The 24,167-nt window shown below is 27.5% G+C and overlaps 3 protein-coding genes and 1 long non-coding RNA gene across 5 annotated transcripts; 1 reads left to right on the top strand and 3 right to left on the bottom strand.

Moving 5' to 3' along the window:
- On the bottom strand, positions 1–6,187 carry LOC111674507 (sodium-independent sulfate anion transporter). Its single transcript, XM_023435123.2, has 6 exons — positions 5,208–6,187; positions 3,066–3,286; positions 2,692–3,013; positions 2,455–2,616; positions 2,103–2,389; positions 1–1,290 (listed from the first exon to the last, which is right to left on the bottom strand). The coding sequence occupies exons 1-6, from the start codon at positions 5,713–5,715 to the stop codon at positions 844–846; spliced, it is 1,947 nt and encodes a 648-aa protein (XP_023290891.1). The 5' UTR covers positions 5,716–6,187; the 3' UTR covers positions 1–843.
- Positions 6,188–15,107: 8,920 nt separating this feature from the next.
- LOC111674512 lies at positions 15,108–20,647 on the bottom strand. 2 transcript variants are annotated; one of them, XM_046949863.1, is made up of 3 exons: positions 20,514–20,647; positions 20,000–20,448; positions 15,108–15,370 (listed from the first exon to the last, which is right to left on the bottom strand). In XM_046949863.1, the coding sequence occupies exons 1-3, from the start codon at positions 20,628–20,630 to the stop codon at positions 15,349–15,351; spliced, it is 588 nt and encodes a 195-aa protein (XP_046805819.1). In that variant the 5' UTR covers positions 20,631–20,647; the 3' UTR covers positions 15,108–15,348. The 2 variants fall into 2 exon arrangements, with proteins under 2 accessions (XP_046805819.1, XP_023290897.2); XM_023435129.2 differs by lacking the exon at positions 15,108–15,370 and adding an exon at positions 19,549–19,938.
- LOC124419646 lies at positions 19,977–22,463 on the top strand. The gene is made up of 3 exons (XR_006940741.1): positions 19,977–20,110; positions 20,229–20,736; positions 22,263–22,463. It is a non-coding gene; the product is annotated as an uncharacterized LOC124419646 (long non-coding RNA).
- LOC111674514 lies at positions 22,211–23,152 on the bottom strand. The gene is made up of 3 exons (XM_023435131.2): positions 22,906–23,152; positions 22,402–22,850; positions 22,211–22,346 (listed from the first exon to the last, which is right to left on the bottom strand). Exons 1-3 carry the CDS (start codon positions 23,020–23,022, stop codon positions 22,259–22,261), a joined length of 654 nt encoding a protein of 217 aa, XP_023290899.2. The 5' UTR covers positions 23,023–23,152; the 3' UTR covers positions 22,211–22,258.
- Between the last annotated feature and the right edge of the window lie 1,015 nt (positions 23,153–24,167).

Genomic DNA, 24,167 nt, shown 5'->3' with positions numbered 1-24,167 from the left:
AAAATAACAAAGTTATATATACCCTCTATCACCAAAATAATTTTTTCTAGAAACCTGAATTATTAGTTAATTAGGAAAATTTGTTCCTTTGACTTCTAACACCTAATTGATTTGTTAAACGCGATCGACCGGAAATCAATTGAACATTTAATGAAAATTAGAGTGCAGCAAAGATTCCACTTTTTGTATTCTACTTAAACATTCATTCACTTCAGTAAGATTTAATTACTTTTTGTCAGTGCTTTGCATTCGTCTTTGCTTATATTTTTTTATCGCATTTTTGTTTTGTGGTTGTGATTTGTTTGTGTTGTTTCTTTTATTCTTTTTAAAAATGTTCAACGACAGACCGATAGACAAAAACTATTTCTACTATGATGTTGTTGATGTTGGGTGCCACATTTTTCACAGTTAAGTGAAAAAGTAAACAGAAATCCATTAACTTAGCAATTATTGTCCGCTTTTAATGCTGTTCCCTCTCCTCTTCGTCGACTTGTTATTCATTTTTTTTATTCATCATTCTTTATGCATCAAACACTCTGAAACACTGACACAAAATTAATGCGATGATTGTGGTCTTATAAGGTAGAGCGGGAATTCAGAGATTAAAATAAAGAGGAGTCAGAAGGTGGTCTAGAATGTCCAAGTAAAGTAGGGATTTAGAAAAGTGAGTTGTGTAGTGTTGTAGATTTGCGTTTCATAATTGTATGCCATTAGCATTTGTGTCAATTGGGAACCATTTTAAAGACTTAAAGCACCTTTTTATATATTAAAAAACATTTTTATTTTATAAATATAAATAATTTATGAATTTCTGCTAATTTTGTTTTCGGCGTTCTTGGGTAATTATTCAACATCGATTTTATATCCCAAGTCAATTGAGGCCCTTATATGCTCCTTGAGATTAATAAAGCCATTGCGTAAAGATTCTTGGGTTAAAAATTCGCGAATCTTTTCTTCCGTCTCACAATACACCAAATTATCTACATTATCAATCAGCCTTTGCAAAGATACTTCCATTCGATATAAAATTAGTAAAGCTTCACCTCCACTACTGCCAGCTTCGGATGTTGCATGATCTTCATCTGTATCTGACCGGAGCCCACTAGCTAGCTTAACAAAACCTTGAGCTGCAGTAAAATCTAAACCTGTAACTTTATGACAATCGATTACTACTGGTATTTTGAATTCTGCCTGTGCGGCGGCCTTGAGGACTTTAGCACGCAAATGATTGATTGCAGGAAAATAAATGCCATTTCCAGGAGTAACACATATGTACTGCATATCGTCAATCTATGATGAGTAATAAATAAATTGAAGGAATATAGAAGCAAAGAAAACAAAGAAAAAGCTTAACCGTAGTTAGTGTTTATAAAATATTTTTTTGTGAACCGGTTTTAAGTATGTATGTATGTATGTATGTATGTATGTATGTATGTATGTATGTATGTATGTATGTATGTATGTACGTATGTATGTATGTATGTATGTAAGTATGTATGTATGTATGTATGTATGTATGTATGTATGTATGTATGTATGTATGTATGTATGTATTATTTCCTGAATGATTGTATAATTTTCTTCAAGTGTTAAAATTGCATATAAATATGTATGTATGTATGTATGTATGTATGTATGTATGTATGTATGTATGTATGTATGTATGTACGTATGTATGTATGTACGTATGTATGTATGTATGTACGTATGTATGTATGTGTGTACGTATGTATGTATGTATGTATGTATGTATGTATGTATGTATGTATGTATGTATGTATGTATGTATGTATGTATGTATGTATGTATGTATGTATGTATGTATGTAAGTATTATTTCCTGAATGATTGTATAATTTTCTTCAAGTGTTAAAATTGACGTAGTTTTCTTCTTTTCGAAATAGGCGTTTAAATTTTATTCAGAAAAATATTTTAAAAATAGTTTAGGGTTTCAGAAATATTTAAATTATTTATGGACGGGAAATACTTTAAAAAAGTATCATACATGTGTTGCCGATGTCGATTTATCCCTCCTAAAAGTCGGTTTCTTATAAACACTAACTGTAGTAAAGGTCAAAATTTAAATAATTTCAAGAAACGTACCTCTTTGATTTTGACCGCAATTTCAGGACGAGCCCACAAAAATAACAAATGTAGAACATTAATAATTATGCTAACAAATAGACCAACTTCCACACCACATAATATACAAACGATAAAACAAACTACCCACACACTAAAATCCCGTTTAGACTCATGCCACAAACGAATAGGTAACTTAAAATCAAGCAAAGTAAATAAAGAACAAATCAATACTGCCGCCAATGTTGCTTCAGGTATATAATTGAAATATGGACTTAAATAACTGAGAGCGAGCAAAACAACAATTCCTAAAAATACAATCAAATGATAAATATTAAATTGATTCGTGGTGTATGTATGCATGTCGAAATACCTGAATATAAGTTGGCCATTGGAGTTTTAAGGCCGCATGCCGTACTGATGGCATATCGAGTAAAGGCACCAGAAGATGGCATGGCCTGGACACAGGAGCCAAATATATTGCATAAACCCAATGTCACTAATTCTTGATTAGTATTCACCATACCCTTAGGAGCTACAAAAATATTAATTTATTAAATATTAGTTTCTTTTTTGTAATTTAATTAAACATAATTTAGAATGTACTTACTTAATTTTCCTATAGAAATATTGGTCAAAACGCCAATAATAGGTATGACGATTATACCTACATTTAGCTCCGACAATATGTCCCAGAAGTTATATATCTTCTCTGGAGACTCTATTATAAAATCTGGTATCGTAAAATTGGGCAAACCGGAAAGGGCATTCTTACTTAAAGCATATGGCACATGGGAATCCACTTGTATCCATATATAAGATGCTATCGCAGTAATTAACACGATCAATGTGTTGCGTGAAAATGATAAATAACGACAACAAATGCGTCCCAATTTACTGACTTTCGAATTGTAACTTATTTTTTCTAAAAACTGAGAATAAAATTTGTTAAATCTACTAACAATTTTGCAATCATCTTCTAACCTCAAATACAATGAGAAACACTATAGCAGTAATACCCATTACCAAATCTCCAATACTTGCTTCTTGGTATCTCATCGAGAGTGTCTTAACTGATTCTATGAAACCAGCTACTAAGTACTTAATGCCCAAAAGCACTTTTATCTGAGATTCAATCACCAAAATAGCAGTTGCAGAAGAAAATGCCTTGATAACTGGCGTTGAAATAAATTCAAATATAAAACCTGAAAAAATTTTAAATATAAAAACAACGATCTATACATATAAATACAATCTTTAAAAATAGGAATTATACTACAAAAGGTTCGTTTAAAACATTGAAAAATAATCATATTTTCGAATTTAATTTAAAATGCAAATTTTAATTATTTTAAGTATAAACAAACAATCGCAGCAAAACTAAAACGAAGTACTTCCAATAGAAAAACATTTATCACCAGTTCAAAGGTAACACTATGTGAATTTTTTACCTTCTGTGGAAGTGATATTTATTGTTTTCCAAAGAAGCTAAAAAAGAATCAATTTTAAGTTCAGTGATTTGTTGTATTCTATAATACTACAATTTTGATTCCTAATAACTTCTAAAAGAAAGAACATAAAAAATACTTCTTGAGAATGACTTCAGATGTTGTGAATTTGGAATCAAATAAAAAGGGCATCTTGTGACAAGCCTCTATTAAAATCATAACTTCTTCATGTTTTTTTAGTAATTCCACGGAGTAAATTCGACTTCTTATTGATTCTTTGTATATTTTTCCTGGGATGCTATGACCTGCTATGAATTGTGGACCGATTAGAAACAAATTTGGTAGAGTGATTTATATATATACACAATATTTTCGTGTTGAATGTGAATATTAAATATGACCGTTTAAGTGATTTTCAGAGATGGGCCTTATTTTGGAGTTATCACCAACCGTGAACCGATACAAACTACGTTGGTATTACGATTTGTATTATAAGTGCAAAATTTTGTATTGATATCGAAATATTTGAGGAAGTTATTAATGATAAACATACTTAATCCCTGATACAAAAAAAGTAATGTGTGATAAAATTCATCGAATTATCTTTAGTAGTTTCTGTAAAAGCTCTTTAAGAGAAGAGCTCATAACTTTTTACACAATGAATCGATTGTGCTGATTTATAACACAAAACTGCTTAGGACAAAAATGAATATTTCCAGTTAATTTAGTCTATTTCTTTAGCTTGGTTTTAACGTGAGCGCATTTTAACAAGACTGATATGTCCGTCTGCCTATATAATTCGACTCAGAATTTCATAAGGACTCAGATGAATATTTCTTGGTGTTATACACTGAAAACTAAACTTATATATATCCTCTTTCAACACTGAAGCCGAAATTACTAAATATAAAAGTTTTTTTATGGATTTTGTTGGCAGAGTCGGAAAAAATTACATAAAGAAAGATTATTATCTTTATAATATAATTTTTAGTCGAAAATTAAGGACAACTTTTTTAAATAAATTAATTAAATTTATCCACTTTTCAATTAATCCAAGAAATATTAATATATAAAAAGTGATTGTTATAACTTATTGTTATAGATTATTTGAACTCAGTACATTCTTATAAATAACAGTTTTATTTTTGATTAAACTAATTTTATTGAGCATACATCTTATCACATGAGTTAACGCTTAAATGCCAAATTATTTTGACGACAAGTTTACTTTACAATTCCAACCAATTCTAGTATTGAATTTATAGTAAATTATTTATTTACATAATAAACACCTTTTTCAATACGAAAAATATTAGCAACTTGTCAATTGTTTGTAAATATTTAATCATTGCTAATGAAACATCCGTATGTTTGCGTGCAAGATACTGCCTTGAAATTACTAACAATTGATTTGAATTTATGTTTAAACTTTAAAGATGAAGTTCAGGTTTTTTAACTGAGGGCTACAAGAGGTAAAGTCGTTCACTAAAACCGACTTGTTCCAATTTTTTATCTCTAGATGTCGAATGTTTTATTTGAATTTATTTAATTTTAAAATTAGGGACTTGTTTCATATAAAATAAATTTATGGAGTTATTTCCTATTATTATTATCACACTTGAAAAAAAATAAAATTATTCTTAGAAAAATATTTCCCCTTAGAAACACTAATACTCACCCATTTGAAGTGCCGACATAATCAATTGTACTATTCCGCTCAAGAATGTTAAGATGAAAGCAAATTCTATTGGCTTGCCCACAGTGAATTGCACACTGACTAGAGCAACCAGACTTGTGGGTCCGATAATGACTTTATCGATTGAACCAAAGAATAGATAAATAAAGCAACCAATAAAGGCGGAGCATAAACCATAACGAGCCGGTAATCCAGCTAGAAGAGCACAGGCGATACTTTCGGGTATGATTGTTAAGCCCAATGTAATCCCAGCAATGACATCGTTTATACCCCACTCTACATTGTATTTGCCGATCCAATTTAGCAAACAAATTCGATTGCGTAAAAAGTTTTTTGTTTTTTGTGCTGGTGATCGATCTGATTTAGTAGTAAAAACTATTTGCTTGGGCTTTGGCGATATGAGACCCTCTCTTAACATCTGAGTATGCTCTATTGGCTCCGTTGCAGCAAGAGGTGATGTGACCAATGATCGCGATGAATGGATCGACATGTTTATTTTTTCTTTGATTTAATTTTTTATTTACCGAAATATAATATATTAAATATTGTTACAAATTAAGATGTAATATTTGATTTCAATTTCTTAACACTTTTTATTATTAAATTTTAAACATGTCTGTGCTGTTTCACTATTAAATTGATTGTGATTTTATCTACTCGCATTTTTTAATGAAGTAAACTGAATCAAGCTTGGTATTTTTTTATTTGGTTTTAAAATAAACACCATTAGTTCCCATCTCCTTTTGTCACTTAAATTTGCACTTTTTTAGAATTTTTCCAACCGTTTTCTTTACACCTACAAGTGTTGGTATATGTTTATACTTACAGCTTAAACGTGTAAATTATTATTAAAATAAAAATTAAACAAACGTAAGTAACAACGGCGACAAAATCTACTTTTTTGTACGCTTTTTTTATTTTTAGATATTTGTAAAGTAAAAGTGCTGTAGCATTCAATTGATAATAACAACTACTAAACCCGCATTCTAGTGGCAAATATACAATGGATTTTGCTCTTTTTCATCTAATTTTTTCATACTTAACTATAGTTTGATTACTTAAACTATAAAGAGAATTTTTTAAGTAATCAATTTAGTATTTATTGTGTGTGCATTAGAGGTGTCCAAATATCCAAAAATTAGAGAAAAATGCAAAATAAATTGCTTTATTTTAAATTCTTTTATGTTAATGCTCCTTGTTGGAAATAAACAATAATTTTCTCCGAAATGTATTCAATTTTAAATGTGTACATGTAAAGAAATAAAAAAGTAACATCATTCACTTATTTTCACAACATTTAATTTTTTTCGCCAACATCACCCGTTATACGAATATACTAAATTTGTTCACCAAGTGATAGAATCTAAACTCATTTTTTGGACACCTCTAATATACATTTTTTTTAAATTTGAACGAAATTTAAATACTGAAAAGAGTGGAAGAAAGAGAGTGACATTAAAGAAATTTATTTACATATACAGAGAAATAATTATCGGTGGTTTATTTTAAATTAACATGTTTTTCTCTTTCTTTAATTTCTATTTGAACAAATTTTTATTTGTCTTAATTATCTCGTTGTTTGAAAACTAAGTGTACAATTTTGAGTACATTTTTAATTGATTCAATTAATTATATTCTATTTTAGTTTTTTTTTTTCTAATATTTTATTTTAATTTTTTTGTGCTAGGAATATTTATAATTCTTAAATAGTCAATCAAATGGATTCGTTAGGTGCCTACATGATAGTATTCTTAAGAGGAATAAATTGACATCAGCGATACATATATAATACTTTTTAGAGTAGTTTAATACTTTTTAGAGTAGTTCCTTTCCTTAAATAATCGGAAAATTTTTGAAATGGATCAAGAAAAACCCCAAACTATTATTAAACTATTTTTCTGAAGAAGCTATTTCGAAATGATATGCCTCTCCAACACACTTAAAAATCTTTTTTTCGCATAATATATTATATCGCATAATATTATGGAAATATTATATTTTTTAAAATTATACTTAAGTCGCTAGTGGGGAACTGAGGATTATCCAAAAAAATATGAAGATCATCCATATTTTCCCCCAGACATATAAAGTTTCTTGGAGGAGACCATATATGAGGGCTAGGGCCAATTATGGACCGTTCCTTATAACATTTGGTTAAATTTTTATGTTTTGAAACATCCCAGTAAAATATTTTAAAATTTTGTTAATGAGTATTGTAGGTAATGTAGTTATTTCATACATTACTTGGCAATGAGTTGTCGTTATCATAACATAAATTAATTGTTTTGGATAGAATTTGTAGCCTATTGTCTATAGCGTATGTCCAATAAGGAATTAGTTATTATTTCTTACCGTAGTCGATTTTAGAAATTTTTTTCAAGAAATGTTGATATTTACATTTGTGTGGAAATCATTCCAGATAGAATGATAAAATTACTTTTTAATGGGCATTGAGTAAGAAAATACACTAGCAAACATAAGAAATAACTGTAAAACTAGTTTTTAATCCAGAAAAGTCGGGTAATGAGATTTGTAACCAGTTATTTTTTGGTCATCGTCGAACAAAAATAAGTAGTTATTCATTCAAAAAGTAACTACTTACACTTTTCTCCAATATTACTTGCCTACTTATCGGGTAAGTAAAGATTTTGCTGGGATACTACCTAATATGAGTTTTTTGGTTATACCCCTAATGTACATATAAAGTATATAAGAATATAGTAAGTTGTATTTAGTAATAATTTTGTTGGACACATGTCAGTTTGTGTACAAAAAAGAACAACACACAAAGTAACTTTTGAGTTTTTTATTATGCTAATTTAAGCCGTCAATTTTAAAAATGTCTCGCCTGTTTCAATTTTTTTACAGTAAAGTAGTTTGAAGGTAGTAATAGTTTGTTCTTACATTCGGAACGCAAACATATTAGTTCCAAATTTACTTATAAACGTTGGTATCACAATCAAATTCTGTACAAATAACTGCTATGTAAACTGAAATCCCTCCCCAAAATTTTATGAGAACGGTCCAAAAAGAAACAACTTTTCTAATTAATTCATAGCTGTAGTATGCTAATAATTGACATTGTTCTTAAATCATTATACTTTCATATTGCAGTTTTGAACTTGAAGATAAATTATTTTATAATTACATACTTGTGTCGCATTTTAGTGCTATACTCGTATTGGAAGTTAGCAATAGGTATTAAAGTCATTTTTGGAGGGGACCATATTTGACGGTTAGGGTGATTTATGTACCGTTCCTCGTAAAATTTGAATCATATGACTTAGTTTTGTCGCTATACTTCTTTATTTAGCTATCGAAATGGTTTTTACTGACATATGCAATTAATAGAAATAACGTATACCTGTCTGTTTTCATTTTGAAAATCATTTGATGAAATTTTCAAATACACCTCTTTTAACCCATTGAAATTGTTAGATATGAATCCATTATTTCACTTAAGGCCAAATTATTGAACCTAAAGATGTGGCCTTTTTACACTACATATGTGTCAAATATATAAAAAAAAAACAATTTTAAAATATCAAAGGCATTGTTTTAACTTTTCCACTCTGAGTTACACATACATTAATACATTCATTTATTTGTATTTATGTGTATATCGAGTTATAAACTTCTGGTTCATATTTTACAAACATTACAATTTCTCAATAATGTTCAATAATAAAGTAAACATTAAATTTTATGTTCTTACAACGCGCTTCAGTGTTAGTGAAACATCTATACAAAAACGTAAAAGGACGAAGTACATATTATTTTTTACAAACATACACATGCATACAAATGTATTCACATGTGTAGATGTAACTATATGTGTAACAACTTGTATGTACATAAATGAGAGATTCTTTAGTAAATACGTGCTTATGAATACCTTTTATGCATAAGTATTTCAATATTTAAATATTTTGGATGTTGGCATAGAAAACACCTGTGTAGTAAATATACTTATTAGGGTGGCCCTCTATGGAGAAAAATTTCATCATTTACTCCCATTCATACAACATTTTATTTTATAAAAGGTATATAACAAAAAATTTACATACAAAATTTGATTTATTAAACATTTATAAAAATAAAGTTTGTTTATGAATAAGAATAAAAACGATTTACAAATTTAAATTTAAACTTCAAAAATTTATTTAAGAAAACATTCATAAAATTTTGTTTATCCATCCATATTACTTCTTTATAATCTTCCATATTACTTCTTCCATATTACTTTTCGTCTAATTTTTAAGGGATTACCTTACGATGCTGTATGTATATTTATGTACATAACCATGTATGTATTATGTAAAGTAAATAGTACTTTATGATAAATAAATACTTAGGTAAAGACATTACTAGAGTTTAAATTTTTAATAAAATATAAAAACAAATTGATGCAACTGTATAATTTAATTCAAATAGTGAAATTATGTTTTATTTTAATGTTAAAGCTTGTGCATCGCCGTTAAAGTTTATGTCGGAATATTTTTTGTTAATGACAGTGCATAAAAAGCAATAGTTAAAAATTAGTTTGAGTTTTAAAATTTTCCGACGAAGATTTTGTACACTTGACTTTTTCCTTTCCCGTACATTTTTATTTTCCGGAAAAGCGGGGTTTATCTTAAAGTTTCCCAATATCCAGAGATATTCCACTTAAAAAAAAATTATAAATTTTTAATAACCTTATTGGTGTTTATAGACCGGGTAACCCGTTAACCGAAAACCCGGTTTTCATATATATAGAAGATAGATTGTGTATCACATCTTGAATACAAAATTTTAAAGATTATTTATAAGGGGAAAAATCGATTTTTCATTTTTTTATATATTACAATTTAATAATAAATTATTAAATTGTACTGAGATCATAATTTTCAATAGCTGGTAGGGTACTGATGTTCAGCACATTAATACGCATCGATTGAGAAGTAAGAAGGCAGATCCTCTTGACACTCTAATGTACATATGATATTATTATGACTTAAAAACTCTCTGCATTAATTTAGTCAAATATGTGGAATGAAAATCAGGTAAAAGTAAAATTCAGCTGCAATAGTCAATACAATTTTGGCACAAAAAAGTGTGCCTAGAAATAGTAATTTCTTAACATAGTATAGAATCCATACTATTGATACACTATAAGATAATATAATGTATGTATATCTGTAATAATATTAATGTTATAGCTATTATAATTTTTGAAAAATTTCGCATTGATCATACCTATTGCACATAGGGTAAAAAATCACGTCGGAAAAGTACATATGACTTTTTTTCGTTTTTTAGAAGGCAATTATTTTGGATATATTCCTTATGTTCGTCGAAAGATACATGCATATATAAGCACTGCAGTTTGCAAGATAAATCGTAGCAGGAAAATGTACAGAAAAATATTAAGAACAATGATATTATTGTTACTTTTGTAGTATCCTCGACTTACAATCAAAAACTTTAAGGAATTATTAAAATGATCAAGAAAATGCGTATTTGTACATTAAAGGTTTTATAGAAATACAAAAGTAAACTTTAATCTGAAACAGGAAACATGAACTATATTTTCATTTAACAATAAAAGAAAATATACAAAATCTTATTTCAGACAGCTGAATAAGAAAGTCTAAACAGCTGATATAATGTAGAAAGAAAGAAAGAAAGAAAAAGACAATCAAAATATGATTCGGCTATCATTAAAAAGAAATGCAGACAGACTTCGTTTTTTAAATGTAAAATAATAATTTTTCTTGCATAAGACAAAGATAAGGAAAAAAAGAAAATCTAAAAAAATATATGGTTTAATAAAATGTAAACGATTTTTTTGCAACATCGTCATCAGTATCAACTGCAACATCACTATGGTCATAAATACGTGACTGAAATATTAAATCATTATAACAGAAAACCAAAAAAAATATATGTATGCACTAAAAAATATGCGATGAAAAGGCGTAGTAGCAAATACAGAATGAACACATATTAGACATTTTGTATTTGGACACAGTCACATTTTCTTTTTCGAAAAATTTCTTCCCTCATACTTACTGATTTGTTCAGTATCGATTTCAAATACTTCCCTTGCAAATAGCAAGCTTGAAACATATATTAAAAAAGTGCGAACTCAACTATGAGCAAAGTGAGTTTTTGATGTCAAAAGATTTCTTTATGCATAATCTACTTGTGGTATAAATTTATAACCAAAAAACTCTTTTTTGCAGTTTAAACAACAATATTTCTTAATATGCAATCTCAAAATTAAATTTTTATTGGAGAAAATAAGTACTAACTTTCATAAAAACTTTACAACATTTTTTAAAACTTCAGAATTAAACAAATTTTAAAAAATTATTTCGTATATAACCAAAATAAACACAAATTGGTGAAGATTAATAAAATGAAAGAAAGTATTATTCATATACGTTTATATCATACATGGGCACACTGCAGTATAATTTTACTGCAATACACATTTCAGTAATCAGTAAATTTTTACTGGTTATTGAAAAAATTTCAGTATTCAGTATATCTTTACTGGTTACTGAAAATTTTTTCAGTATTCACTAAATTTTTACTGGTTACTGAAAAAATTTTACTGAATACTGAAAAATATTTCAGTAAACAGTACAAAATACTGGTAATGCAACTCTTACTGAATACTGAAATTTTTTTCAGTAATCAGTAAAATTTTCAACCAAACAAAACATTTAAAGTCTAAAACTGGCTATATGTATATAAACTTTATATACATATAGCCAGTTTTAGACACTAAATGTTTTATTAAAAAAATTTAAAGTTATTTCACAAATCGTTCACAGAAAAAATTATTGGTAGTTTATTTTCAATTAACATGTTTTTCTCCTTCTGTAATTTTTATTTAAAAAATTTTTTGTCTTAATTATCTCGTTGTCTAGAACCTAAGTGTACTATTTTGAATAATTTTTTAATTGATTTAATTAATTTTTTATTCGTTGAAAAAAATTTTCTGGCCTACTTTTCTATATTTTTTTTTATATTTTATTTTGAATTTTTGTGCTAATTCCAAAAGTCCAAAAAAGTCAATAAAATTTTAGGCATATTATATTCAAGTTTCTTGACAATTAATGAAATGTGACAATTATGTGACAATAAAATAATATTTTATGTAAGTGCTAAACGCATTGTTAAAGGTCGAGTATTTGATTGTTTTAATCACCTTTTTAATTGTTTTTTAAAAAATCCTCTCAATTTTATATTTATTAAGTATTTAATTTTTACAATAATTAAATTAATCAATGTTAAATCTTGTCTCAACTATTGACATTAATTGTTCTGATTAATTCGTTATTTTGAAAATAAATATTTTTATTATAATTTTGGTTATAGGTGCAAAACTTGCTTAATACAATTATTTTGATAATTGAAACTTATTTTCAGTTTTTTCTGTGTTTAATACACATAAAATTCTGTGGTTCCAATTTAGAATTTTTATTATAAAAAAGACTTTTAAAATTGCAAATAATGGAGTATTATTCAGAAAATATTGGTAATATTTAATATTGAAATTTTTTTCATTATTTAAAAATGGATATGTCATGAGTTTTCTTACTTTAATAATGTAAATACATATTTTTGGTAAAACATTTTATATTTTACGTAAGTTTTATTCTATTCTTTTAACAAAACCTGCTAACTTAGAACAAATATTTGTTATTTTTTGTCGAACAAAAAGTAATATCTTAAAAAAATCACTTAAATGTGCAAAATATTAAAATTTGTTCATGGGTACGAATTAGTAAAGTTTTTAAAAATAACTGTTGTATTATCACAAATATACGGATTTATATATATTTAATATGGTTGTGGCTCCTCACCCATTTGAAATTTCAAATTAAAAAATAGCCTATGACCTATTGTAGATATAGAAGAATGTGCTGAGTTTCATAAAAATTGGTTCAGCCGTTTAGTTGCCTATAAAGTTTAAATATACAAATAAACACACATACATTTGTATATAAAGATAATTCAAAATTTACCCTTAACCGATTTTATTAAGTTGTCTGTTACTCTTACGCAGTTCTTCTAACTTTCATTAAGAAGTCTTTGAGTCCATTTTAAAATGGAACTGTACATTTCACAGGTTTTATTTTAACGAAATTGTACTTCATTTTTACACCTTCGCTGGACTATTTCTATATTTTTGCTCTCAAAAATGTTTTAAATTAAAAACTTAATGGAAGAAGGAGTTATAAATAAGGCGAACATGCGAAAAGATATTTAAAATTAATGTGGCATGCAGAATAATAGCTGCAACGAAGAAAAACGTACACGCTAACGAGCATTTACTTGACATATGTATAGTACATACAAATATGAGGATGAGAGAGGTCCAGAAGTGTTGATTTTGTTTGGATGGGTCTTATTTAATTTACTAGAGTCTGATTAGTGTAATATATCAGCAACTTGTGCCGGAAATTTAAAGGTAAACAGTATAACTTTTTTTCCGTTTACTATGAAAATAATCTATGCCTAATATATGTATAAACGAAAAATGTCGTATATTTCAGAAACGCAATGATTTCGCAATGTATGTGAAATTTTACCATATATAATGCAAAATAATTGTAAAAAATCGGTTAATTTACGAAATACTTTTTTAAATTACATAAATTTAAAATTTACAATATATTTATCTATGTTAATATTGTTGTTTGTTTAAAAATATTTTTTGTAATTATTATCCAAAGGAATTTTTTTTCTTTGTTTTATTTTATTATAATGTAGTTAATATTATTATGTTTTATTCCTCTAATTATTTAGAGCATTATTCAAATAGATAGTGTTTTTCGAATTTTTAAACTTTGGTGTTAAATCGTTCCAAAGTGCATCAAAGGGTTAATTTAGCTTTTTTCACTCCACAGTTTATGGGTTAAAAATATCCGATTTTAATAAAACTTCGTTCCCCATATTCATAAACAAATTTTTATTTTATAAACGATTTATAAAATTTTTATAAACTTTTTATAAAATAGAGTGATGTTTATGAATAAGGGGCCGTATGTATATTTTATATTATTTGCTATGTACAACAGTGAAGAATTAATATGTATTCTTTAAAATATAAAAAAAAACTAATTTTCTGAAATCTGAGTACATATCGCAGGTTCAGCTAATCTGTAAGAAATATTGATTTATTTTTTGCCATAAATCCCAATGAGTTTAAATTTGTTTAAAAAGATTCAAAAACACTCAAATTGGAGATTTAAAATAGTCGTTGAAAAAAGCTAACTTTTTTGACGACTTTATAAAATGACCTATTTTGCGTTATTTTATAAGGATAAAAACTGATATTCGAGTAATTATAGATATCTTTAAGTAACAAAAATTTTTTTAGAATAAATCAAAAAAACATATTTTTACTAAATGGCAAAATTTGAACAAAAATTGAAAAAATCGATATTTTACTCTTGTAAATGTACTTGGAAACTTCAGGGCGGTTGCAGCACATGTTAACGCTATCCTATCAGACTAATTTTTTGCATGGCATAATATTACAACCAAAGGAACAATTCTACAGAGGGGACGGGCAAAATTCGCAACTTTTTTTTTGGAGCACTCTAATGTATATATGTGAAGGCTATTCCACCTAAGACATGCATAGGTTTTTGAAGTACATGCACAATAACACATTCACTCCAATTTACAATCTTCCAATGAAAGTACAAGTAAAAGTTTAACTATGCTACAAAAACAACAATGTCATGTGAAAGGAAACAAAGAATGTAAGTGGAGAAGTATTGTGGAAATAAGGAACAGTTACGTTTGATTTAACTTGCACTATTTCACACGTAACAAAATATTTATACTTACCTGATTTCATTCACAACATTAGGTTTAACTACGTTTTGTCCAAGGCCAAGCACTTTTTGCAATCATAACTGTGCATTATTAAAAATAATGCGTATACTTTATATTTGCAAAATCGACAAATCATTAACACGTATACGTACATGTATCGTTAATAAAACAAATGCAATTTCACAATGTAAAACTTTCCAATTGAAATAAAAAATTAAGATAATTTTTTTTTTAATTGTAATAATTTTTCCAAATTTTCAACATTTGCAAGCAAGCGTGGTGATTACATGCCTCCAATGTCATATCTGTTATAAAATAAATTTTAACATTTTACTTTTTAATGTAAGATAAAAAGAAAGAGAGGTTATTATCGTTCTTAATTGATTATAAGTTAATAAAGTAAATTAATAAACAAATTTATAATTTTGACATTTATAGCTTATTTTAACCATTACTTGCCGATACAGATTTTTTCACACAATTATTTGGTTCTAATCAGTGATGTTCAATTTTATCATTTAATAAAAAAATTTACACAACTTTTATTCTTTCTCTTACCTCAATTCTTCACACCTCAAAAATTAAAAAAAATAGCAAATCTTTTAATTAAGTTTAATTTATAACAATATAATATCAACATTGAGAGAATTTAAAACTTAGAACAAATAATCTCTGAAAATTTTCAGAATTTGTTCTAAAAACAACTAGTTCTAGAATATGAAAATGTCAAAAAATTAAAAATGTTACTGACATTAATAAATTTTTAACAAAGAAACATATCTAAACTTAACTAGTAAGATTGCTATATTCGGCTGTGGAGAATCTTATATACCCTTCACCATATCGTATTTAAAACATATTAGTTTTATAAAATTTTAATTAATATAATTTTACTGACTATCCCAACAAAAACTCGGTAATGGGATGTACTTACATAACCACTTACTTTTTAATGATTTTTTTCTTCCCGTCTGCATTACTTTGAAGTTCTCTGACTTTCTTTTAATCTGAAACAGAAGTACATTATTTTCTGCTTTACCATTTTGTTTGCACATTTTATTTTATTGCGTGTTAAGAATTGTGTTTAAAAATAAGAAAACAACATTAACTTTGTACCTGAAAACCATTATTTAACGCGCAATAAAACAGCCGTGGTGCAGTTAGTAGAATATTTAACTAACAAACCGAAGTACCTGGTTCGTATTTTCACCGGCTCCTTTTTATTATCAAAAACAATACAACTTACTCAACAACTTCTTTGTAAGCAAAATATACTTCTTTAACTCCCTATTTGTAAACGAGCGTACGAAATACTTGCCTCCAATGATAAGTTAAAATGTTAAGGAGGAAGTAGTACAAAGAGGTTTTATTATCATTTAAACTCATCACTTTTCAATGTAAGTTTTGTAAGTTTTTGTTGTTCTTTTCGTTTTGCTATATTATTATAGCAAAAGCAACAACAACAACGCCAAACGAAATTAAACAAAAAAAAAAAAAAAAAAAACAAATTACATAAGGCAACGAAATCCACACATACAAAACAGAAAACACAAAAAAGAATATACGACATAGCAAAAAAATACTCAATACAATGCTGAATATTGATTATTTATCAAAGCATGAAAAAATGTTCTTTTTTTATAAAATTTTCAGAGGTGTTGGATTTTTGCTCATATATCCGTAATTTATAAACAAATTGTACAGATATTATAAAAATTACGGAATGACAAACTTATATATACCTTTCTTACGAAAGCGAAGAGTATAAAAACTAAAATCATAGTATCCTACCTTATTTTAGGAGAATTTAATTTTATTCATAAATAAACTTCAAATTAACATGTATAAAAGATATTGTGTGAAAAAAATTAATTACAAATTTTTGCGCATTTGTATAGTATTTTGAATTCCAATTAATTTCCTTGGGGGTTTCAAATTATTATTTAATTACTTTTTAAAATTTACTTTTTAATTGTTAAAAGGGCATGTATTTTACAATTATTATCTTCAAAACTCATATCCTTATTGTGTGAAACAGAGAAGTTTTTTGCGTTATAAAATGTTCAAAGGAAAATAATGAGGCAATTCCGATGTAAAAATATATTTTAGTTGCTACAACAAGTGTAAATTAATGAAATACAATTATAAAATATTTGTTAATATCATAAAATAATAAATAAATAATTGATGAAATAAAGAATTATCAGAAAAAACGCACTGAGCGCTCTTTCAAAATCTTTATCATAGGAGAGCGGCTTGTAACCAAGGAAAACCAATGATCCTCTTCAAAGTCTATATACGGACTAGGGTCTCCGTAATGTAAAAATGACTAAAGAATCCGGATTACTTTGTTATAATACATAGTTTTATAACTCATTAAAATGTATCCAATTCAAATTACTTATTATTTTCGAAATAAAAAAAACCTTATATTTTATGTTAAGTCAAATAATGATGAATTCTTAAAGGTATACCAGGCAATAAATCAGTATAAAACATGTCCAAATTCAGGCCACTACTAAAATATTTTAAAACTGTTATTTAAAGTAATAAAAATTTGAAATTTTATAAAATAATACAGCAATATTAAAAAAATTAACAAAAAAAACTCGTTAATTAATATCACGATTTTACTTTTAATGGTAGAAAATTAAAATATAAGATATTCTTCAAAAAATAAAATAATTAAATTGCTTAGTTTTTCTAAAAATAATTGTTTAACTAAAGTTTTTTCTTAAAATTTAAAAATAAAATTTACATAGGCAAATTACTTAGTTGATTCACTGTATATATTATAAATTTCTTTGTAAGTTTATTTGTTTATATGTTTGTGCGTCAATCACGCCTAAACAGATTTTCTTCAAATTTGGAACATAGAAAGATATATGTCGAGTGTCAGTAGGCTATATAACTTTCAGAAAATGGGACTAGAAGGGTTAAAAAATGAAAGGTACTTTTGTGCATAATAACTTATTTTTGGCTATTTTAATGCAAAAATATGTTCGATTTATCATTCTAAAATGTCAGAAATACATACTAGTAAAGTTGCGTTTCAAAAGTTTCAACAAAACGGTGCGCTCCTTTTTATGAAAGAAATTCACAGAGCATATTATTTTTCAATGTTCAGAAACTCAATTGCATGGTTGTAATTCCTAAGAATTTTCAATCAGTGTTAGTCAGGGATATGATTTCTGGAATAACATCACTTTCTATGAAAGAAATTCACAGAGCATATTATTTTTCAAAGTTCAGAAACTCAATTGCATGGTCGTAATTCCTAAGAATTTTCAATCAGTATTAGTCAGGGATATGATTTCTGGAATAACATCACTTTCTATGAAAGAAATTCACAGAGCATATTATTTTTCAATGTTCAAAAACTCAATTGCATGGTCGTAATTCCTAAGAATTTTCAATCAGTGTTAGTCAGGGATATGATTTCTGGAATAACATCACTTTCAGGGTACTTAGATCTAACTTCGACGAATTTTAGTTAAGGCTTTGTTACAATCCAATACGGCCTTATATTTAATTCTATCACCTCTGAATGTGGACGTCATATTTACTCTAATTCAATGTACAAATTTCGTTATTGCTCGTACTTTTGCCTGGAAGCTTATGTTACGATTAGGTTAGCGGTGGTATATTTCAGTTTCTGGGTCTTCAATATACAACTAAAGGCTCACTTTATCCCCCAATTTAAAGCCATCTGTGTTTTAAAGTTTCCGACATATTCTGTCTCTGGTATACGATCAGACAAGTCCGATGATTGTGTATAACTTTCCAATGTGTCCATTATACACTGATGACGTGTCCTAAAACCGCTTTTGGCCAGTTCACGTAAAGTTAACAGTCGCCTCACATCTAAAATATGTTTCAATGGATGGTATATTTAGCAACGTTCCCAGAGCTTTGGTTGAGTAATACACATGGCACCACTTATACCCAACCAGCATGTACGCTGAACTATCTGTAGTAGTTTGATATTACACTTTTTGTCCAAAGTGTAATAAGTGTTTAGTCCACCAGATTATTGAAACATAAGGTAGAATTGGTCAAATTTATTTTTATAATACAAATTTTCATAGTAGTACTAAGGCAGACATTTCATGCCTACTCCTACATATTTGCCTATATACTTATGTGCCTTGTTGATCCTATACTCTATGTGGTGTCTTAATTTTAATTTCAGGTCGGAGATTACACGGTGACAGACAAAGTGCGTAACTTAATAGTATAACAATAATAAGGTATAATGAGTAGAAAAGTACGTTCTCAATTTTACATGCTTTGAATTGGCACAAAAAGAAAATTAAAAGCCATAAAATAAAATATAAAATAAAAATTATTGAAAAAAATTTTTTTTTCGTGAAAAAAGTAGAATTGAATAATTGAATGAATCAAAAACAGGATACAAAAATGTAGAATGCTGTTTGTGTGTGCCGTTCATGAATCATTTCATTGTATTTTTAGTGGGCTTTGATTGGTTAATTTAGAAGTTTATCTCTTTTTATTTATTTTTTAATTTATAACTCTTCTTCTGATTAAAGTTTTCAAAATAAAACAACAATTTTCCTAAAACAATTATAATTTTAATTTATAATTTAAACAAGTAAACAAGTAAAAACACTATCTTTATATCGAAAAATAAAATTTATAACAACATGCACAGTTTTTAATAATACTCCCTTATCAATTTATAATAATAAGAGTGAATCATTACCTGACAAACTACATACATATAATCGCGTTCCAATAATTTCTTCTTATTAAGACTTCTAATTACGTTATAATATGTACTATAGTTGAATATAAAAATACAACTAGTATTGCGAATACAGAGTATCGATCTGTAACACCAGCCGTATAACATCTTATAAAATAAAAAAAATTATCTAATTTTTTAAATATATATATTTTTTTAATTTACTTACTTTGGTGATTGTGTAACTAGCGGCATAGTGCCAAATTCAAAATCCGAATATAGAAGGGATGCACTGTCTTCTAGATCAATGACTTGAGTCAAGTTTGGGTAACGTTCTCGTGTGAGTATTATACCAAATGATGTGGCTGTGTTAGTGGCATTTGTGAATCCGCAAAGCAAAGCATAATTATTGTAATCAGTATTCAACAGTTTATATACGGTATTTTTTGTTTTTTTAGATCCATCCGTATATGAAATGTTATACCCAATATTATCTGGACTGGATAAAGATACATTGGCATACATGGTGCGATTATCCCACAAATAAATGCCTGAAACTGCATACGTAGTAGCTATTTGCAAAATGTTCTCTGGTTGAATCTCAGTAAAATTTACTTTTACACAGGCAATATTAGCTTGTGCTGGACTTCGCGCAATTTCCCACCATACTCCGCTTATCTTTTTCATTATTGCACATAAATTAGTTCCAATATAATGTAAATTTTAAAACAAGAGTTATTTACCTGTGTAACATTAACGGGTATGCTGTGAGATTCCGAGCACAATGCTCGTCGAATTTGAGCTTCGGCCGAGATATTTACAAAAAACAGCGATCCAATACTAAGTAATAATTTTAACATGTTTGGATTGTGTTGGCAGTTAGATAAGGCAGAACTGAATTTCACAAAGTATTTTTCTGCGAATGAACCTATGAAATGTCAGACATTCGTTATCTTATATTGAAAAGTAATTAACCAATTTATTGAAAAAACTTCACCTTGTGTTTAATACATATAAGTTTTTTTTAAAAAACAATTTATACAAAAAATTATATTTATAAAATAACCCACTTAATTATAATAACGAAGTTGAACCATAGTTAAAAATTAATTTATTGCCAAAACGACATTTCGCAGCTTCGAAATTTTGTACTTACATATAAAGCCAATTTTTATTATTTGATTTGGAAGTACATAGGTTCTCTATTTATTTACAAGAAATATTCATCTAATACCCAACAAAGTATATATATTATGGATCCTTTTGAAATTTTGAGTCGATTTAGCTATGTCCGTCTGACTGTGTAAAACACGCTCATGTTAAACTAAGCTAAGGATATCAACCAAATTCGCCGAAAATATTTACTGTTAAGCAGTTTAGGACTACCTCCAAAAAAATTATGTTTTTAACTCCTCAAATATATCAGTATAATTACAAAATTTTGCACATGTAAATGTAATACGAAAATAAATCCTACTACCAAAGAAGACTTGTATCGGTAACATATAAGGTCCACTTCCGAAAATGACTAAACGCATATATTTCATTGAATTGTAAATATATCGCGATAAAATTTGACTTAATTTTTATGTATACCTAAATCATATTACCAAATTTTTCCCGGATCGGTCCATTATTAGTTATATCTCCCATATAAAGTCCACTTTGGAAAATCACTTAAACGCATACATTTCAGTGAATTATAAATTTGTCAGGATAAAATTCGACTTGAATATTTTTTATGAACACATTCATTTATTACAGGATCGGTCCATTATGGTCATAGCTCCCGAAAATCACTAAAACAGACATATTTTATTAAATTATACATTTATCGACATTTAATTTAACTTGAATGTGTTCACATCAATCATTCTAATAAAATTTTCGAAGATCTGTCCATTATTAAACATAGCTCCCATATAAGGTCCACTTTGGAAAATCACTTAAACGCACACATTTCAGTGAATTATAACTTTATCAGGATAAAATTCGACTTAAGTACGTTTTATATTTAATTCTAAAATATTTGTTGTTGATGAACATCAACATCGTTGCACATCAGTTTCAAAAAATGTTAAGTGATTTTGCAGTAGACATATACACCAATCACTAACCGCAAAATCCGCAAAGTATGACACCTCGGGTATTTTAACTTTTTAAAGACGATACTAATTCTTTGTATATGTTCCTATAAGAAAAATACACATATAGAATTTACTAATCGAGCATTATATAATGTTTTAAATAGGTTTTTGTCCAAATTGCAAAACTTGAAAACGTCCTCTTTATGCGTGTGAAATTCTTTTAAAACCGTTTAAAAGTTATTTTATTATTATTTCCCTCTGTGTGTCGTGTTAGTAAATCCACTGAAATACATATCAGAGCCAATAATTCGATTTTTTAAACTATTTAAGTACCCACTAGAAGCTCTTGCATATAGTTTTAATTATTTGAATAAAACCTATTTTTATAATTATTTATTATTTCAGATGGCAGAAATTAAAATCACAAATAAACATGAAAATATTGTTGCAAATATTATGTTATAAGTCCCAGATCCAGCAGCGTAACATCTGTAAAAAATTGTTTTAGCAGGAACAGGAAATTTTTGTATTGAGAAATACTTACGTTGGTGATTGAGTGACCAATGGTAGGGTGCCAAAGGAAAAATCCGAATATAAAGATGATGCTTGATCTTCTATAGTATTGAGTAGAGTTGTATTTGGATAACGTTCACGTGTCAGTATTAAGCCGAAGGACGTTGCGTTATTGGTTGCATTTGTATATCCACAAAATAAGGCATAACTAGTGTAATCAGTATTCAAGAGTTTATAGACGGTATATTTGGTTGTGGAAATACCATCAATGTAGGAAATATTGTAGCCATTACTATTTTCGGTCGCCAACGATATATTGGCATACATGGTTTGATTAACCCACAAATAATTGTTTGAGACCACGTTTGTGGTTGCTATTTGCAATACATTCTCCGGTTGAATTTCTGTAAAGTTGACTTTTACACACGCTAGTGTAGGAAGTAGTGGATTTCGAGCCACTTCCCACCACACTCCACTTATCTGCGAAGCGGAACTTGTAAAAATTTAAATAATAATTTTATGCAGCTGGACATACCTGAGTAACATTAAAAGCCATACTAGGTGAGTTCGAGCATAATGTTGGTTGAGTTTGTGCTTTAACTGCATTATTTGCAAGAAACTCCAATCCAATTATTACCAATAACTTTAACATGTTTTAGACATTAACTTATTCGGTGGTGAAATGATATAAAACTGATTTTGATATGATGTTTGGTAATGAAACTTCACATTTCGTTTTATTCATAGATTTTTGTTGTTGCTTTAGATTTGATATTAAAAACTCATTAAGATATATTTACACATTGAAATGGCTTAATGCAAAAAGATATATGGGTCACATGACTTCTAACACTGAACACAAAAATGTTTTTTTTTCCTACCATTTATATACGAAACTTTGAGCTATGACACAATTGAAGTAAAAAATAAATCAATCTATCTGTATTGGAGTTAAAAATATTATTAAAAATATTATGCCATTGCAATGAAAATATACTATATATCGAAAACAACAAATGGTATGCGAAAATATTTTTTAACTGAAGTATAGAAACATCCATTCCCTATATAATAACATCAAAACGCAAACAACCTTCCATATATCTCTCCGCGCACATGACGGAGAGAAATGCTGCATTAAGGGATATAACAAAAATTAAAAGAAAGAAAAAATACGACAATATTTGTATTGGAGTTAAAAATATTAAGATTTGAAAATGCCATTGCAATGAAAATATAATGCACTATATCTCAAATACAACAAATGTTATGTGAAAATATTTTTGATCTAAAATATAGAAAATTAATTTTCTATAGAAATTACAATAACATCAAAATGCATACGTCGCATAATAAGCGATATATTCGCTAAAAACAGATTTTCGTATCCTTTGAACTCCCATATATCTTTTTATTCTTTACTAACTACGTAATGGAGACGCTATGTGCCAAATTTCTTTTTTTAGCTATCTAAAATTGCGCAGAAAAAATATATACTTTCTTATTTTTTAATGTGACATATATTAAAATAAACTATTTTATTTTTGGCTAACATAATTTGTGAAAAGTTATTATAAAAATGTGTGGTTATGAGTTACAATTACATATTTAGAAAAAAATATTTTAAACTTATGGAATTCAAATCTGCATAAAAATAAGTTACAACTTGATTTTAAGGGCAAGTCTAATGTGCTAACTTGCATTATTTGATAAATATTTATAATTCTTTTCAGTGTAAAATCAAATGAACATGTTTTTTAAAATATGTACACATAGATATCTATTTTTCTATCTACA

This window comes from Lucilia cuprina, chromosome 4 (assembly GCF_022045245.1).
Source record: "Lucilia cuprina isolate Lc7/37 chromosome 4, ASM2204524v1, whole genome shotgun sequence".
Classification (NCBI taxonomy): Eukaryota; Metazoa; Arthropoda; class Insecta; order Diptera; family Calliphoridae; genus Lucilia; species Lucilia cuprina.
This window is presented reverse-complemented; position numbering and strand designations above follow the sequence as displayed.

Excerpts from the sequence above, each read along its gene's own strand:
- LOC111674507 (XM_023435123.2), bottom strand. The coding sequence starts at position 5,715 with ATGTCGATCCATTCATCGCGATCATTGGTCACATCACCTCTTGCTGCA. Across the intron at positions 3,287-5,207 it reads TATGTCGGCACTTCAAATGG|GTTTTATATTTGAATTTATT; the intron begins GTGAGTATTAGT and ends AAATTTTTTCAG. Across the intron at positions 3,014-3,065 it reads TGTTTCTCATTGTATTTGAG|TTTTTAGAAAAAATAAGTTA; the intron begins GTTAGAAGATGA and ends TTTTATTCTCAG.
- LOC111674512 (XM_023435129.2), bottom strand. The coding sequence starts at position 20,630 with ATGTTAAAATTATTACTTAGTATTGGATCGCTGTTTTTTGTAAATATC. Across the intron at positions 20,449-20,513 it reads TACCCGTTAATGTTACACAG|ATAAGCGGAGTATGGTGGGA; the intron begins GTAAATAACTCT and ends ATAATGAAAAAG. Across the intron at positions 19,939-19,999 it reads CTAGTTACACAATCACCAAA|ATGTTATACGGCTGGTGTTA; the intron begins GTAAGTAAATTA and ends TTATTTTATAAG.
- LOC111674514 (XM_023435131.2), bottom strand. The coding sequence starts at position 23,022 with ATGTTAAAGTTATTGGTAATAATTGGATTGGAGTTTCTTGCAAATAAT. Across the intron at positions 22,851-22,905 it reads TGGCTTTTAATGTTACTCAG|ATAAGTGGAGTGTGGTGGGA; the intron begins GTATGTCCAGCT and ends TCCGCTTCGCAG. Across the intron at positions 22,347-22,401 it reads TTGGTCACTCAATCACCAAC|ATGTTACGCTGCTGGATCTG; the intron begins GTAAGTATTTCT and ends AATTTTTTACAG.